Raw genomic sequence first — 18,517 nt, 5'->3', positions numbered from 1 at the left:
AAGCGGAACCCAAACCCCATAAAATGTATTTCATATTTAAAAAAATATGTAGCACCAAAAATAATAATGACTGGAAAGCAAATTTCCTAAGCTATTTTTAGATGAAAAAAAATCTGAAATTGCTCAATCCGTTCAAAGAATATCGCCATTTAAACACAGTGACCCTAAAACCTGTCTCGTCCAAAAATCCATTCATTGTGTGTTTTGACTGTTTGGAACAACAAAGAAAATGACACAGAATACTTGTTTAAACAACTGTCACCAACTGTAGTACACAATATCTTTATTAACAACCCTGATTGATTTATAAAATCTCCTTTTTTTTTAAAGGATGGGCCTTCAAAGGGATTCTGTTGAATATTTTTAACGTTTAAACTGAGATTTTATCGCTGGTGATGTTTGAAGACAATTGCGAAGACGCGTTTTTTTCTTGAAATCCCATTTTTTTTTTGACGAGACAGGTTTTATAGGGTCGTTGTATATAAATGGTGATATTTTCTAAACGGATTGACCAATTTCAGTAATTTTTTCATCTAAAAGTACCTTCTGAAATTGGCTTTTCCACTCCTTATTATTTTTGGTGCTACATATTTTTTTAAATAGGAAATATAATTTTGGGGGTTTGGGTTCCGCTTTTTTTTTTTGACTCACCCTGTATTTCTGTTTTATCTGGGCTGCAAATATAATAATTTATTGTAATTTGATGTTTTGTTAGTCTTGTCTGTCCTGTTTCTGTCTTTCCCTTACTTTTTGTTGTAAGTTCTGTTTGTCCAGTTGTTTGAAAGGCATTTCATGGGCCCTATAAGACTGTCTTTTGAATGTCTCCATAATTGCGAGTATAGTATCTACTACATTGAAGTAACATCGAATTTGTTGAATTTAGTGACCGCTTGACGTCCACAATAATGTTTCAAAAGCAAAATTGGTTACAATGATGCCAATGACCCTTTTCAATAAGACTGTAGGTTGTAGGCCTTAATACTAATTAAACAAATACATGGACGGGCACAATCGAATAGTTTCTAAATCCCGAAAAGAAAGGGAAAAAACAGCGATCGAAAGGTGGGTGTGCGAAGTTTGTGTAAGCAATGCAGTACATTTTGTGATTTAGAATGGTAAATCGTAGATATATAAGTATATAATCGAGAGCCTTCTCGGTGAACACACACCCTCCGGATCGCCGAACCAAACAAATCGTTGTCATGCTGGTATTTATGTACCGAATATCTCATCACAAGTACAATCACAGCTGTCTATTTATTACACGCCTATTCTGGTTTATTCTGCGAAAGAATAACGTAATAGTAAATTTACTGTTGACTTAAAAGATCCATTAGAAAATATTGTTTATTTGAAACAAAAATCACCAACACAAAAATTCGAATAACGAAAAAGCTTTCAATTCGCCAATCTTGCACCAGTGTTTGTATTTCCGTAGCTTTGTACCTGACCCTGATATGACCCTAATATAACTCCACCCTCTTTTTCACGTTATTGTATGACATTGAACGTGCCACGGTTATAATTCATTACCCCTGATGCTATACGGTTGACTGCACATACCATGACAGACCGTACAACATACACATGCAACTATTGTGGTCCACAATGTCGATCCAACGCGGGCCTTGTGACCCACAAACGCGCCTGCCAAAGAAAAACTCAACAAAAAAACGTGTTTAGCGAGTAAACACAATTCTTAACACTTTCTTGCTATCACCTCATGCTATAAAATGTTTAGCATGTGAACATGTTTACAAACTGATAGCAAGATAAGTGTTTAGAATTGTGTTTGACTCGCTTAACACCTGTTTGTAGGCCAGGCAATTATCAACACAAAGGCAATTAGGCTACCTTTGTCCCAATGCCTAAAATCGAGAACTTGCTCCCATGGTCAATTTGACCTCTCTTGGAAAATTACTCATAACTCTGTCAAAAAGTAACAGATTTGGACATTTGATGTCTCATTTTAATGTGGAAATGTGTATCTATCAAACCATACCTATATTATCTATGTTGGTCTTACATTCTACGTCTGGCATCCCGGTATATTTTGTTTGCAATTTTTTTGACACACACTGTATATTTCAATTTTGTTAGGGTTGCAAAATTCATTCAGGAATAGAGCCTCTTACAATTCATTGTCAATAAAATTGTTGTTACAATTCATTGTTAAAGGCAATCTTTCTTTTACATTACACAATTCCTTTTCCCATGTATAAAAAAATCCGTCTCTTTACAAAAAAGTGTATATATTTACTTCGACATTGCTATCGCGGGTTGTGGAAAAGGTTATTAACCACGAATCCAAATATTTAAAGGTCTATTATTATTATTATTATGTTTTATCAGCTACCTAATCTCTTTGACATTTTTGATAGGGAATTGCAACTGTAAATTGCTCTGCAATTTCAATGGTTTCAAAATTATGAGAATGCGCTCATGACAATGCCAGAAGGCTGCAGGATCCTTGCAACTAAAATTCACAAATTAAGAGAGGAACGGTTGACTGCTCTCCAGTGGATTCCATCTTTGACGATCCATCATCTTGTTGCATTGCCAACCAATTTTACTGGACATAATCCACCTGACAAAACTACAAGAACAATCTTGTAGAGGTGGTGGAATCCGGAAATGGACATCGAAACAGGTGATTGTTAAAGTTGGGTACACGTGCTTTTTGGGTGTGGCACCCGTTGAAAAATAGACTTACAAGTTCAATTGATACTTTTCTAGCATTACATTAGTTATGAGCTTACCAATGAGACATCGCACGAACAAAAATCGCGGCCCATGACCAGTAATCAATCACTTAATTTCAACTTTTGAATTAGGAGCGAGACGCTCCTAATTCGTTCTGAATAGTTGTGCGCATTTTCTGCACTTGAGCGCGCCAATTAAAATATATTTTTTAAAAACTGTGTAAAGGCCTGCAAAAGCAAACAAGCAAATTTATCTGTTACAGATAGGCCTATAATATTCCTTTCCATTTCGCTGGGAAATGAAAATTGAAATTTTGAAAAAGCAACTTTAATGGTTAATGCTTGTGGTTAATACTGTCTTAATGACACTGTGACACTTTTAAATACAAATCGCAAACAGAAAACTAAGTTAATTTAGTTAAGTTAAGGTGAACTGACAGCTCCTTGTAAAATCAGAGCAGACCTGTTTGAAAAGTTTACATTAAAAAAACACCGTGTAACAGATTACTCGTACACAACAATAATTGTATTATATCATATTGAAAACTAGCATTCCTCATACACGTTTGGAAACAGGTTGGAATTTAACGGAACACCTGTTTTATTAATATACTAAAGTAATTGCACTGCAGGTGAGTAAGCAACGATACTGCAGTTCGGTCCGCCCCATCCATCATAGCACTGACACCGACATTTTGAAGACTTCTTTGCACCAAAGCTAAAGATCCTGCCTTTAGTAACACCAGAGGGCGCCCCTGAGATGTCCTTCTGATGAGGGATGCATTCTAGAATCTTCCCCACACACCTGCCGTGTCCGCTGCAAAGAGAGGCAGAACACCGCGCTGCTGCTTGGGTTGTTTTCAGAACCAATGGGCCAAGGGCTAATTTGACGTCTTTTTGAAGACCCAGGCAGGCTGCTCGGTTGCTGGTGTCATTGTTGTCGCCCCAGAAGACCACACCTGCCAGGCCTTGCTCAGCAGGCAGCAGGATTGAGTTGTACATATCCTCCTAGAAGACGGAGTTTAAAACTAATTGAATGTTTGCATTTATTGCTGTTACTATCAATGCGTTGGTGAAAATATGCACACAAGTGTATTAGAGAAAATACAGACGCGGTGTACGAAAACATCTAGTTCATCATTCAGAAACGTGTTGATGTAAATACTTACCAAGTTGAGGTTTAGACCGGTGTGGGAGTAGTTGAGGGCGATATAACTGAACATCGGCTTGATGGGGTCCTTGGAGTTCTGTCTGACTCTCAGAGCTTCTTGAAGGATGGTGTCGATGTAGACAGCAGTGTCTGTCCGAGTGTCCTCCTCCTGCATGTAAATGGACGGGTAGAGGGTTGGTGAGGCATCAACCAGCCAAGACATTTGATCGTTGGAGAGCACTGACGCCTGATTGCAGTACCGAGCGTCTGCGTGGTTGTCGCAGTACGGGAAGCGATAGAAGCCAAACAGTGCCTTCGGTCGTAGCTGATGGGCTAGTAGCACCGTGCCTTCGTACAGGGACCTTGCCGCCTCCTCGAACTCTGTCTTGGCCGTTGCCTCGACGGTCCCCTGGTCCCACGACGGGTGACGACGGCGCACCAGCGCCACCGACTCGGAAAGGTACACTTTGTTCCTTATACTCACGGGTTTCCAGAACTCCCAGTCGATGAGAGCCAGGCCAGAGTAGTTCGCGTCCGGGATGGTTTTCAGGATATCAACTGTTGCCTTCTCGAGATGAGTTGTCATGTTGACAAGCTGAAATGATTCAAATAAAACAAATCATCCATGTCCGCTTCTTGTATGTGAAGAGAGTGAAAATCAGGAAAACACTGGATAGCAACTTCGTTTCTCGAGAAGCTATTGTATTCAAATGCCAAGTGTGTTTAGTTCACGTACTTTACTCACCCCTCCCCCAGGGGGCCTTGTGCCAGGGGTATTAAACACAAGCCATCACCAGATAGCCGCGCACGGCGAAGGTATCCGTCCTGAACCCCACTTTAGGGAATTTTTATTGTTGACTTAGAAGAGTTTATTAACCTGGGGGAGCCCTCCATTGACAAACTGGCCATGGTCGATGTATGGGTATGATCCAAGATCTTCGTGGTTGAAGTACACCATGACGTCATTTCCTGTTGGAGAGTTCGTCTGGATGCCGTTGGAGCCCAAGTCCAGGTCGATACCAAACTTTGTCAGGCAGCGATCAGAGTTTCTGACGTTCCACACAGCCGTGAATGCGCGGTCGGCTAGTGGTGGTGGAAGGGGGCTCGCGCCAGGCTCCTTTCTGGGGAAGAGTCCCTGGAGACCTGCCATTCCGCCTCTGGGAGTTAGAGGCGTTACCTCACAAATGTTGCCTGTTGCCAAGACAAGCAGCAACCACTGTGCAAGACACTTCATCTTCATTCTGGGTTATTGAGAAGAAAATACAGATTTCACAATGATGATAAGTTCAAAGCCTTACGATGATTTGATATCATTTTTCTAGATATTAGTTCTTAGAGAAGACAGGTTTATGCAGATCATTTTTGTCGACCCTGTTTCATTTATCATCTTCGTTTCCTCAAGCGGTTTCGCCATCTTTCTATGTCATTCATTTCGTTTGTGTCAATTCATTTGCAGTCGATTATTTATTTCCATGTTTATGTAACCCACATAAACAAACTACCAGTGTCACAAAGACTTCTATCTGTTTCGTTTTGATTCAACACTTTAATTCAACACGGATTTCTGAACAACAAATTACTTTTGATTAATCGGATTAAACTACTTAGACCGAATGAATACAGATTTAAGCTTTTTAAGAACAACAAGAAAAAAATGAGCGCTCAACTTTAATAAAACATGTACATGTACATAATGCGAACCAGGATCCTGGATTTTCTGTCTCTGTCCTCGCTCTGTGTTCCACTAACAAGGAACAGACAGTTCCAAAGGATATTTGCACGCGTGCTCTAGTTCCAGTCCAGGTGTACTGCTCCTTGGAGAACGGAATCCACCGTAGACTGTCTCTGTACCATCGACTGGGGAAGAACTCTCCCTCAACAGGTTAATCTCTCTGAAGATGGTCCAGATCAGGGGCACTCTGACCAGGGCCTGCACTTCATGCAGCTCGTCACCTGACGGCTGTGATGTGAGTCGGGAACGGAGAGCGGACTGCGTCTCAGCTGAGCAGAACCTGAGAGCAGGGACTCAGCAAAAACTGAGAGCTGAATCTGATGATCCAAACCTGAGATTCAAAGAAAACCATGCAGACATATAGTATACATGCTACTTTGCAAACAACTTCAAATGTTGCTATACTTCGATAACAATTTCAATTATCAATATAGCTTAGGCATAGCTAATTTTACCGTTTACCCAAGGCTCCATGGAGTAATCAATATAATTGACTTGGGCTCCAGTAAACAGGTTGTCAAGTTCAAAATTTAACAAGACGTGACAGAAGTTGTCATCCACAATTGTAAATTTTGATACCGACCAAGGCAATAAATCTTCGGTCAGCTCTAAAACTTATCTTACAATATAAAGCAATTTATGACAAAAATAAACATTTTATAAAAGAATATGAACACAATTGTCTTGGTTTTTAGCCCATAAGCATCTTAGCTGTCACCTAACCGCAAACAATTTATAAATCATAATAGTACATATCTAACCCAAAGGATGATGTAAGAATACCCCATCTATAAGCTAATTATGTAAGCACATGCATATCCCCTAAAACAGGACATTATCTACACACACTTTCCTAGAGATCCCCCAAGCTTCATTTGCATCCCCCCAAGCTTCATTTGCATCCTGAACAAGTCCAAAACAGTGTACTAAAAGATCAAAATTAACCTAAATAGTCTGCTTAATATCCCCTACATAATTAAATCTTATTACTCTGAACCACTCTTATCTGCTTATTTTGCATATAACACACTAGCATTGCATATGAATCATATACATGTACAATGAGCACATGTGGTTCTCAACTAAATCTTTACTATCATGTATTATGAAAATTACAAAAGGTTTAGCTTTACCTGAGAGCCAACAGTTTCAACAGGACTATTTCATCTGTCGAATTGAGCCTTAGCGTTTTGGGCCCGTTTTACATGCCGATTGCAGCAGAACATGAAGAAAACATGGATGCCTCTGTCACGCCCCAACTATCGCATCGGTCCCAACTATAGTTGGGACTGTCCCAACTATAGTGCGGCAGTTGGGTCGGCCCAACTATAGTTAGGACTGGAGTTGCGCCGGATGCTTCATGCTTGATAAATCTTGTTGGATTAAATGTTCCGCGGCGCTGGCACCGTGTATTCGTCGTGCATGCATGCCGCAAGGCTGGCCGGTCACGTGGTACTGCCTAGTTGGATGAGTTAATTGTCCAGCTGCTGGGTTGATTGTCCAGCAACATTTTGCAAAATTCAAAGATTGCCATGGCCGGCCAACTATAGATGGGCCCCACCCATAGCTAATGTCAAAGGTCCCAAGTAAAGTCGGACAGTATGTAACAGAGCTGTAGGGAATGTTTTATAGTCGTCGTACATCAATGTAAACTATAGTTGGGACCGCCAAATGAAAATATTGCAGTGGCCCAACTACAGATGGTCCCCACCCATAGATAATTTCATTGGTCCCAAGTAAAGTCAGATGTGTATTAGAGTTGTAGGGAATGTTTTACAATCGTACAACAATGTACACTATAGTTGGGACCGCAAAATAAAAAGATTGGAGTGGCCCATCAACTATAGATTCGCCCCATCAATAACTAATTTCAGTGGTCCCCAGTAAAGTCAGACGTGTATTAGAGCTGTAGGGAACGTTTTACAGTTGTACATCAATGTAAACTATAGTTGGGACACCGTAAAATAAAAAGATCGGAGTGGCCCAACTATAGATGGGCCAGCCCAACAGTCTTACAGTTGGGACCGTCCCAACTATAGTTGGGACAGGCCCAACTATAGTTGGGCCACCCAACTGTGGAACTACAGTTGGGACAGGCCCAACTATAGTTGGGACAGGCCCAACTATAGTTGGGACCGATGCGATAGTTGGGGCGTGACACCTCCATGACAGTTGTGATCATGCTTTTTCAGACTGCATCCAGTGTGAACACAAGAGGGCGCTATTTCATTTTTTGGCTGGGCTACACTTAGTTTTCTTGTCCATGTATAGCGCAAATAATAAGACCCATGTTAAAAGAGAGCCATTAACAGCCCTGTTTGTAGGGCTACTATATGTTGTACAAGCATGGCTGTAATTGCTCTCGTTTACTATCGGTCGTATTATTGTCGCATGGCGTCAATAATAAGACCCATAGTAAAAACATTGCGCAAGGAAGAGCCATTTCTACCACGCACTTGCCGAGGTTATTTAGTGATAAAGTTGGCCTGCCTCTACCGAGGCTTAAGAAGAAAAAAAGGGTTGCCTGCTACTGCCAAGGCTTATACTAAATTAATAAAAGTTTTGCTCGCAACTGCCGAGGCTTACCACAATGAATAGAAGACTTCCCGGAAACTGCTAGTCTAGTGTGAGGGGCAAATACCTCCTAGCCAGTATCTGAGCCTCAGAGTTGAAGAATGTTGATGTCGCTAAAGCCCTGTCCGCACATAGATGGCTGTAGTTGTTGGTCGCTGAGTGTATTATATTATGTTGAGCGGAGTGTATTATGTGTCCGTGTGGGTAGCCTTCACGTTTTTTAGTCTGCTGTTACGTAGCGTAATATATATGAAACACATCTTCTGCACGCAACGAACTCTTTTATTTTCCACATACCAGTCGCACGCTTTGTACCATACAAAAATATAGGCTACTATCTACCGAACCATGTTCTATGCTGCATTATGGGTCTGTTTCACGTAAATGCGTAATCCCTAACAGTAACAATCAGCGGCGTAGCCAGGGTTCTCATCCTAGGGCCGGAGCGTGTGTTGGGAGGGGGGGGGGGGCTTGAGGTTACAATGGATGGGCGCCCAAAAATTTGCATCAGTGCTGAAACCGGACACCCCCGCCTTCCGTAAAATCAAATATTGGGTGGGTGGGTGGGTGGGGTGGGGGGGGGGGGGGGGCACCATCTTCCCATGGGGCGCTGTTCAAAACGTATATCATGGCCACATTATACACAATAACTACCGCTATTCGCTTTCCAATGGACTTTTAAATACAATAAACGGCCACTCGAGGCGGGGGGGGGGGGGGGGTAGGAGCGAAGAGCGAATTTTGCACCTGTCATAACTGATTCATGATAATGTGGCGAAAATTACTATAGCGGCAGAGTCTAAAGAGGGCGCGCTAGCGGCTGCGGGCCCCTATATAAGAGGCCGCGGGGCAGTTGCTAGAGGGACGTACATGTAGACGCAGACGGAGACACAGCCCTCATAAGAGCTCACGCTATTACGCGCGCTGACGGCGTGCTGGGTGGTGCGGTGGGGCATGGGTGGAGTAAGGCTGGCATAAGGAGGCACGTAGTCCGCGGAGGCTACTGGAGGCGGAGCGACATACAGCGATCTGCCGATTGTAACGTGACGGAGCCGGAAGGGCGCGCTCATCTACCCGCCGCCTCGAGGAAGGCTCGCGACTGGAAACGGTGGAGGGCGGGAGAGTGGAGGCGCACAGGAACGCTAGAGGCGTACGGTTCTTACCCGGGATTCAGAGGCTATCCCCAGCCAGGCATCGCCGTGCTGCCCAGCACTGCCTTAATACCGTAGCGGCTAATGCGAGGCTACCCCTACAGAGATAATTGAGAGGCTCGGAGACCAATTACTTATTAGAGGCTAACATTATAATTTACGAGAGGTCCATCCTATGACATTGATTCTGTGTAAATAAATCAAGCAGTAATTGAAGTCATTGACTGTTGTGTACTTAATTGTCTGTCCTTGTCCATCTTTGAGGTTGAGGGGCGTGGGTGAGTGCTGCTACGCGTATAGGGCGGTATATTTCCATCCAAACGGGCCTGCATTCCCGGCTGCTGGGGTACTGATCCTAAGCTAGGTTGTCTGGGTAAAGGGACTACGGATCGGGTCACAGATATTCCCGCCACAAATGGTGTCAGAAGTGGGATTATACGCCTAGCTACCATTTGCCCACGTTCTCATCCTTGGGGAGGCGATGACAATTATTAATAGATAGGACGCCTCAAATAGATCAGACTTAATTTAAATAAGACGAAGACACAAACTAATAATGACAGACCAGACTGCTAAGGAACTTCAGGAGGAGGTTGACAGTCTCCGAGTGGACCTCCAGGGAAAGGAGGATGAGCTCCAGCGTTCAATGGAGGAGAGTTCACGCCAGGAGGCTACAATAGAGAAACTATTGAGTAGGATATCTCGACTAGAGGATGCTTGGAAGAGCACAAGTCAGGGGACTTCGCTGGATTCAGGTGTACACACTGGACTTGCCTCCATTTCCCAGGTGCAGAAAATACGGCAGGAAGCTACTGGAGGTAACTGGACGCCTCCGAGGAGTATCATGAAGAAGAATAAGTCTTGGATGCCACAGGCACAATCTACTGACATTAGAGGAGACACAACGCCACCTGTGGAGGCAATCGTGGAGTTACCGAAGCCAGTGGAGGTCATAAGTGAACTAGAGAAAAGTGAGGAGCCAGCTCGTGAAATAGGAGGCGCAGGAGCCTCTAATAAGGAGACACCATGGCCTCTCAAACGAGATCAAAAAATAATCGGTGAGAAGCAGTTACAAGAGAGGCTGACTAAGAGCTCGGGTCGCCCAAGGATAGTCCCAGACCGCTTCGGAGATAAACAACCGTGGATAGAATACAAGGAACACTTTGAGTCATGTAAAATAGCCAATAGATGGGATGACGAGGAGGCGGCGGTGTTTCTGTCGGCGAGCCTCCAGGGTCCGGCACTAAAGATACTTCTTCACCATGGGGACGGAGAGAAGAAGAGGCATTCATACAGCGAACTTCTCAAGCTTTTTGGATGGGCGTTTTGGACCTGGAGAGCGCGCAGACAATTTCCTCCTGGAGTTAAGGAATAGGAGGCAGAAGCCGAAGGACACCATACGGGAGCTCGGCCAGGCGGTACGTGAATTGGCGTCATTTTCGTACCCGGAGTTTACGGAAACCGCAAGGGACCGCCTTGCAAGAGGACACTTCTCTGATGCGATAGCTAGTCAGTCTATTCAAGGGGGGTATTCCGGGCCAACCCTTCCACACTTGATGAGGCGATACGGGCAGCCTTAGCAACTGAAAACTTCGAGAAGATTGAGGCTCAAAGGAATGGGTCCAAGTTCAGCACTGGAAAATATAGGGCGCTGGAGGACGCCGCGGAGGATGTCGTTCAGCATGCCATATAACAACAGATAGACCAAACAATGGAAGAGGCGGGTTAAACAAAGTAAGGAAGACGTAATGACCGAGAGAGCGGGAACAGAGGCGACGTGAGGATGGGGAAAACAAGTCAAGGGAGATCAGACGGTACGGTGTTAAAGAGACCGGATGGACGGAAGGTGAAGGATCTTGGAGATGCTGGGACATGGGCAAAGGCGCTACGTATACCCAATCAGAAAGACGACATTGACGAACAACCACTGGAGAGAAGCGACCAACTCAACGCGAACTGGAGGCACAGAAGGAACCGCCAGCCAAACTACTCAGCGCCCAATAACGCAGCAGCTGCGCACATCCGAGAGGATCTGGGCCCAATCCACGTGACACCTCTGGAAGGGGTACTGAGAGGCAAGGTTGCCCGGGTGAAGGAGGTATCGACCACCGTTGAGTTCCAGGGGTGTGTGAAGTTCGTGAGCCGCGGTTGGAGAGGGTATACGATGTCCAGTTCGACCAAGATTTCCTCAAGAAGTAACAGCGCATCCGAAGAGTACAGAGGCAACATGTTCGTACGGTTTCCTATGAGTTAGGCTCGTTTATCAAAGCAACCATTTCTTTAAGTTTTAAAAAGAGTTTTCTATAAAGTTTATATAAAGTTTTCTTTAACGTTTGCCAAAAAGGTTTCATAAAGTTTCCTATACAGTTTTATTAAAGTTTATAGACTAATAAGTATAGCTTACTTATTAGTCTATAAACTTTAATAAAACTGTATAGGAAACTATTTTATACGGCGCATGTATAAAGAGGCGCCGACCTTTTGAAGTTATGGACCTGGTCGTCGTTTTGATTAAAAGTTATATAAGGACTTTTATAGTAATTTGCTTTGAATCTCAGGTCTTTAGCTGTTATGAACGAGGACGTTCATGCTAAGAAGGAGGCTTTGTGGCGAAAATTACTATAGCGGCAGAGTCTAAAGAGGGCGCGCTAGCGGCTGCAGGCCCCTATATAAGAGGCCGCGGGGCAGTTGCTAGAGGGACGTACATGTAGACGCAGACGGAGACACAGCCCTCATAAGAGCTCACGCTATTACGCGCGCTGACGGCGTGCTGGGTGGTGCGGTGGAGTAAGGCTGGCATAAGGAGGCACGGAGTCCGCGGAGGCTACTGGAGGCGGAGCGACATACAGCGATCTGCCGATTGTAACGTGACGGAGCCGGAAGGGCGCGCTCATCTACCCGCCGCCTCGAGGAAGGCTCGCGACTGGAAACGGTGGAGGGCGGGAGAGTGGAGGCGCACAGGAACGCTAGAGGCGTACGGTTCTTACCCAGGATTCAGAGGCTATCCCCAGCCAGGCATCGCCGTGCTGCCCAGCACTGCCTTAATACCGTAGCGGCTAATGCGAGGCTACCCCTACAGAGATAATTGAGAGGCTCGGAGACCAATTACTTATTAGAGGCTAACATTATAATTTACGAGAGGTCCATCCTATGACATTGATTCTGTGTAAATAAATCAAGCAGTAATTGAGGTCATTGACTGTTGTGTACTTAATTGTCTGTCCTTGTCCATCTTTGAGGTTGAGGGGCGTGGGTGAGTGCTGCTACGCGTATAGGGCGGTATATTTCCATCCAAACGGGCCTGCATTCCCGGCTGCTGGGGTACTGATCCTAAGCTAGGTTGTCTGGGTAAAGGGACTACGGATCGGGTCACAGATATTCCCGCCACAATAATATAATGTATCAGAGGATAGAGGTTGAATGACGAAAGTCCGCACATTCAAAATACGACAACGGAGGGACTGGAAACGAGTCTCTGGTCATAGACACATGTCTAACGCATCACTGTACATGATATACGTTGGCTTTCCCAATCGAGCTTTCTTTTAAGGTCAGGGGTCAGGGCCATCTTACTTCCTGCCTGGAATTGTGCTCAGAGCATTAGTTTCGATTGTGTTTATTTCGATATCTGTTTATCAATCTACAGTTTTCACGTACACTTATCTTCATGTTCAAAATAAGGAGGTCGCAAACTAACGTGGATAGGGCAAGGGCCGACACCTATAGTACTCCAACGACCAAGTAGTGTCGGAGCATTCCTCCATGCATGGTCGGAGTTTCTTTCGATTCTGTCGAACTACTTCTACGGAAACGGATGTTGGAAAAGTGGATGTTATTACACAGAAGCACATATTAAACAACAATGCTGACGTGTTATTAGGCTCTGTCTGTTGGATAGTGGATAACGTCAAGTTCGCGCCGATAAATGCAGGCCCAATACCAGAACGTTCCAGTGTAATTTTACAAGTAGCTGGAAGCATGGCAGAGTTTCTGTCAGTTGTCATCCACCTGTGCGTCCTTCTAATTGGTTGTACGGGGACAATCATGCCTTCCGATTTCAAGGGGGCGAGTGGGGCGACTCATCCCACCGTAAGGAGGATCAACGATAAGCCTTTCGTTGCCGTCTGGAACGATCCTTTATACGACAGGTGCCGGGAACAGTTCGGGATTAATCTCAATTTGACGGCGTATGGCATCGCAAACGGACCTGACAATTCCGTGATCTTCTACAATGAAACGATGGGTCTGTATCCGTTCGTTAAAAATGGCGTCGTCTTCAATGGTGGCTTGCCGCAGGTGAGTCGGTTATTCAGACCGCTCATGTGAATTAAAGAATAGTTGATTTCAATGTTGAGATTAAAATCCAAATTTAGTTGATCAGGATTCTCTCTGATTTTTAAAGTGTGAAGATTCATTGTACTTGAGTGAAAACGCGCTTGTAACTTCCACAAGACTTGTGAAACTTATTCAAAATTCAAAATATAGAACAAAAAAAAGATGAATTTCAAATAATACCGGAGTCTTATATAGCGCACGTATCTACCAACAATTAGGTACTCGAGGCACTGGAGATTTTGTCTATTATTAAAGAAGGTAAATAAAGTTGATGAGAAATATGAGACCCATATATAGCACCAAATATAATGGTTTACAAAGTGCTGCGGCGCATATTGCAGCCATTGCCAGAAACACCGGGGCAAACCCCTTTGTCTTAGCGATGAGTGTTACTGGGTTCTTTAACGTGCATTACACAACACACGGAACCTACGGCTTCACATCCCATCCGAAGGACGAAGCAATAATTGTAAAGTGCAAGACCATGTTCCCGTGGTCAGGATTCGAACCCATGTACCACAGCACACGAATCGAACACCGTCACCATTGGACCACAGCACCCCACAAGTTTAAAGGGACTTAGGGATCATGTACTTAAAATTTGAAACTGACTTTCAATCAATCAACTACCATGCAGGTGCTTCTTATTAGAAAAATGATCTGGTGTGCTTATCCAACTGAAATTGCTAAAATGTCTGCATCTAATCACTATCAGACGCAAGGTTGCTACACCGAGGGAATGCCAAAACTGTTGCTGTGTCTAATACTATAACCGATTTTTTTATTATAATAACGACTCCTCATATTTTTTTCAGTTGATGAACTTGACGTCACACTTGGAGAAATCCGTCACTGACATCATCACAAAGATCCCGTATGTACATTACAGTGGGCTTGCTGTGATTGACTGGGAGTACTGGCAACCAGTGTGGGACGCTAACCGCAACGGAACTCTACGGGAAATGTACAGGAACATGTCCATTAGTCTGGTGCGAAGCCGCCACCCTGACTGGGAAAACACGCTCGTGGAGCAGGTCGCCAGACTGGAATTTGAGCAAGCCGCCAAATCTCTGTTTGAATCCACCATTTTGTTGGCAAGGCAACTGCGGCCAAACGCCCTCTGGGGTTTTTACCATTTCCCCTACTGCTTTTACGAGAATACCACTGAAACTTGTGCCCAAGTTGGAATACAAGCCAGCAACCAAATGCGCTGGTTGTACGACCGAGTGGCAGCTCTGTATCCCTAAATTTACCTGAAAAGTTCCGAACCCTATGTGATAAATGACCCTGTCCCGTATGTTCAGGCTGTTCTTAGTGAAGCTTTCCTAGTTCGGAACAACTCCAAGAATCAACTGACTCCGGTGTTCAGCTATTGTCGATACCAGTATACAGAAACAGATCTGTTTCTAACCACGGTATTATGTACTTTGTTTATTATTATTATTATTATTATTTATTCGGCCAACAAATGAACAAAAGTACAATGACAAAGCAAATATAAATCAGAAAGTAAACAAAAAATAGAAATTGAAAAGTATGACCAGACAAGACTAATTAAAGACTGATACGAGTAGGAATGGGTTGGAAGGGGGGGGGGAGGGAAGGGAGGGTGGACAGTTTGACAGGGGAGAGGAGATAGAGGGACGGAAACAAGAACAAAATAACATTTCAAACCGGCCAGGGTAAACAAAAGTGTACTTAAACAATGTATCCCTAAGGCCTGCCTACCCAAGCTTGAAATGTCTACACAGAAAATAAATAGAATACAATGCAAATAAAAATATATAAATGAAAAGAAAATGAACGAAGAAAACCAAAAACAAAAAACAAACAAACAAACACCCCCAACACCCCAACAAATACAAAACAAAACAAAACAAAACAAACAAACAAAAACAAACAAACAAACACCCCAACAAACCAACAAACCCCCCAAATAACAAACCAAAACATGTATGCACTCCGTGTATAGGTACATTAGCCTAACTACAGCAGAAGCAGCATCATTTGTAATACATGTGCATGTGTACATAGCGCCAACAGAAACATGTTTGTAATTTCTTCCCTTTTTATGGTAATGCAGGAGCATCTGCGAGACACCATCTTGTTGAGCGCGGAGATGGGCGTGTCTGGAGTAGTGATATGGGTATCCGCTGATGACACCAAGACCAAGGAGAATTGTCTTGAGCTCCAGCAATACATCGCCACCGCCCTGGGTCCACTGGTCAAGACTACGACCGATGCTGCCTCACATTGCGGCCAGTCACTGTGCAGCGGACACGGCAGGTGCGTAGGGGAAATCTTGACCTGTACCAAAACGGCGCCCTCTTTTGACATGGAGGGTAACGGGAAAGAGAGGGCGCCCTTGGAGACTAGACGTCAAAGAAGAATGAAGGCGGAGATCTCCGAGTTGGCTCGCAATTCAAGTGTCACAGAGAAGTGCTCTTGCCGTTGTTATGACGGATGGAAAGGGGAGAATTGTAATATGAAAAAGTCGAATGTAACCGAAATGAGACCAAAAGTCGGGAATTACGTCTCCGCGTTTCTCGCCCCAGATTTGTGAGCTCGCAATCTAGACGAGTGTTCTGGTCGATGGTGCATGGGAAGGGAAGACATGTGAAGTGAAAAGTGAAATGTAACCAGGATGTCATCTAGTATATAATGCCAGTATATTGTGCCAGTCATTACACAGATTTTTTTGTCCACATTAACCTAGAAAATACAATGTTTAGACAATGCAAAAAGACAAGTAACAAAATAACTTCTGCATGTGGAACAAAACTAACTTAAGTAATTCTTCATTGTTGCCACGCATGCGTGTCAATACAACGTGTCAAATTGTTTCAAAGTATGTTTGGGTTCCAAGACCCTTTTGATGCCAATTTTGTGGTTGTGGTGGTCACGGTTGTTACGTTGACATTGAATTAGCGGAGAGAGGGCGTTTTTGATCTTTTTATTGTAACTTTTTTAAGAACAACTATAGACCATAGAGTAGAAGCTCTTCTTTCCTCTGATACCTACATCTTGCATATTTTATGCATCTTCAAGTTTCAAATTGTCAAATGAAAAAGGACCAACTTTAAACGCGATTATCTCGACTGTTTGTTCAGACAGTGAAATACTAAATTCGCCTCTTCGTGAAAACGGTGACGATATGCATGTGCATGTAAAACTTTACCGTGTGGTGCAGAATGTGCGGCCGCGCGCGCCTCTACGTTATAGCTAAGATCATAACGGTGACGGAGTGGATGTACGCGGGTCCGTTGATTAATATTCATTGGTATCAAATGACTTGTACATGGGCGCTGCTTTACAGACCTTCATTCAATAAATCTCAGCGATATAAAATCACACTTTGTCACGCCTGCCGATTCCATTAGTCGACTCTGACAATTATTACCCGACACTGCAAGGATAATAGTCACCGTGTATCCAGCTCGTTCGATTCGCTCCGAGTCACACACCAATGAAAGGATACAAAGTAGGGAATGAATCCGGCGATATTCATATAGCTTTCTCCCTCTCCCGTTGACAGACGTCATGGGTATGATTGTCTCCAGCAGCGGGCGAAAAGGAATCTCGCCGCCCGTGGCGTGCCCCGTCTTCAAGACGCTGTGCCCGCTCAAGCGTCTCGGAGAGAAATCCCTCCGACCACTTTTCTCGCCGTGGCCAAGACACACAAAGCGGCTGTCTTGCAAAGACACGCGTGAGTGTTGATATATACGGACGCATTAAATGTTTGCTGGAAATATGTTGGAGATTTGTTTTTTGAAATAAAGAAATAATGAAATTAAATTCTCCTTTAAATAAAAAAGCCACTTACTTCCGATTGTCAACTCCAGAATGTGACCAATTTGCATATGTGTAATGTGGGGAATTAATGTAATAAACAAATGAATTAAGTCTTTCTATACTTGTTCTTAACGTTTCAAGTGTTTTCCAAGTGTTATGATTGCCGAGTTCCCCCAAAATACCATTTTTTTTTAAATAATAAGGTTCTATAATGGTTTTTAATAGGAAGCAAGCATATAATTCTCAATGGGTCAAATACTATACTAAGTTGGATTATGAGTACTAAAACATAGGTCTACTGCAGCAGCCTGACGGTGTGCAAGAAATGTACAAACATTCGCAAATGGATTTAGCGTTTAGTTTGCACACATGTTGGACATTTTCATCACAGGCCTACTCCCCCCCCCAAAAAAAAATATAAAAAAATAAAAGATAATATATTTGTATTCCATGGATGCACGTCATCCACCCATTGCCTGATTTCAGGCCATATTCATAATGTAAATAACATGTTGCACCATACATGTTTCCATACTTTTCCTCAGACCACAAATTTCAGGCAAAAAAATATATCAGTCATAAATATTATTACATCCCTATACATGTATAATCAAAATCCCAGAACTCAATCAAACCCACTGTGTAATCTTCGGGGTAAATTCCTACAGTACACCCAAAGAGGTATTTTAGTATACTGCTTCAATCATGCTAAATCACTGTTACGAATCTGTTCAAAGATGATCCCCCTCCATTTTTTCCCTTAAAATTCCACTTATTAGATATTTTTCTTGTTCCTCATTTATATACCTCGGCATATTTGACCCAATTTCCACCAACCTCGCGTGCACCAGGCCTACATCCCAGCGGTTCCATTTTATCCCCCCCCTCCCCCAATTCCAGTCAAACGATACCGAGAGCCGTATTTCAAACCTTGATTTGTTTTAGGGAGAAGGATAAATATACATCTTAGCTCAGAGACGCGGGACTTGAAGGGATTTTTTGTCCTCTCTTATTTTCTTAAGGAAGTCCAGGGTTGTACGCCGTATAAATTAGGTGGCGGTATTTACATAGAGATTTGTAT

The 18,517-nt window shown here is 43.5% G+C and overlaps 2 protein-coding genes across 2 annotated transcripts; one reads left to right on the top strand and one right to left on the bottom strand.

The window, feature by feature from the left end:
- Positions 1 to 1,904: 1,904 nt before the first annotated feature.
- Positions 1,905 to 13,074, bottom strand: LOC119720819 (hyaluronidase-1-like). The gene is made up of 4 exons (XM_038190676.1): positions 13,007 to 13,074; positions 4,730 to 5,093; positions 3,872 to 4,447; positions 1,905 to 3,710 (listed from the first exon to the last, which is right to left on the bottom strand). The coding sequence occupies exons 2-4, from the start codon at positions 5,090 to 5,092 to the stop codon at positions 3,315 to 3,317; spliced, it is 1,335 nt and encodes a 444-aa protein (XP_038046604.1). The 5' UTR covers position 5,093; positions 13,007 to 13,074; the 3' UTR covers positions 1,905 to 3,314.
- On the top strand, positions 13,054 to 17,555 carry LOC119720818 (hyaluronidase-1-like). The gene is given in 3 exon segments (XM_038190675.1): positions 13,054 to 13,605; positions 14,460 to 15,059; positions 15,728 to 17,555. Coding segments are annotated over 3 exon segments (1,614 nt in total). The 5' UTR covers positions 13,054 to 13,071; the 3' UTR covers positions 16,208 to 17,555.
- The last annotated feature ends 962 nt before the right edge of the window (positions 17,556 to 18,517 follow it).

The sequence above is a fragment of the Patiria miniata genome, unplaced genomic scaffold (assembly GCF_015706575.1).
Source record: "Patiria miniata isolate m_02_andy unplaced genomic scaffold, ASM1570657v1 HiC_scaffold_9, whole genome shotgun sequence".
NCBI classification, from domain to species: Eukaryota; Metazoa; Echinodermata; class Asteroidea; order Valvatida; family Asterinidae; genus Patiria; species Patiria miniata.
The sequence above is the reverse complement of the archived record's forward strand: the minus strand, read 5'-3'. Positions and strand labels throughout refer to the sequence as shown.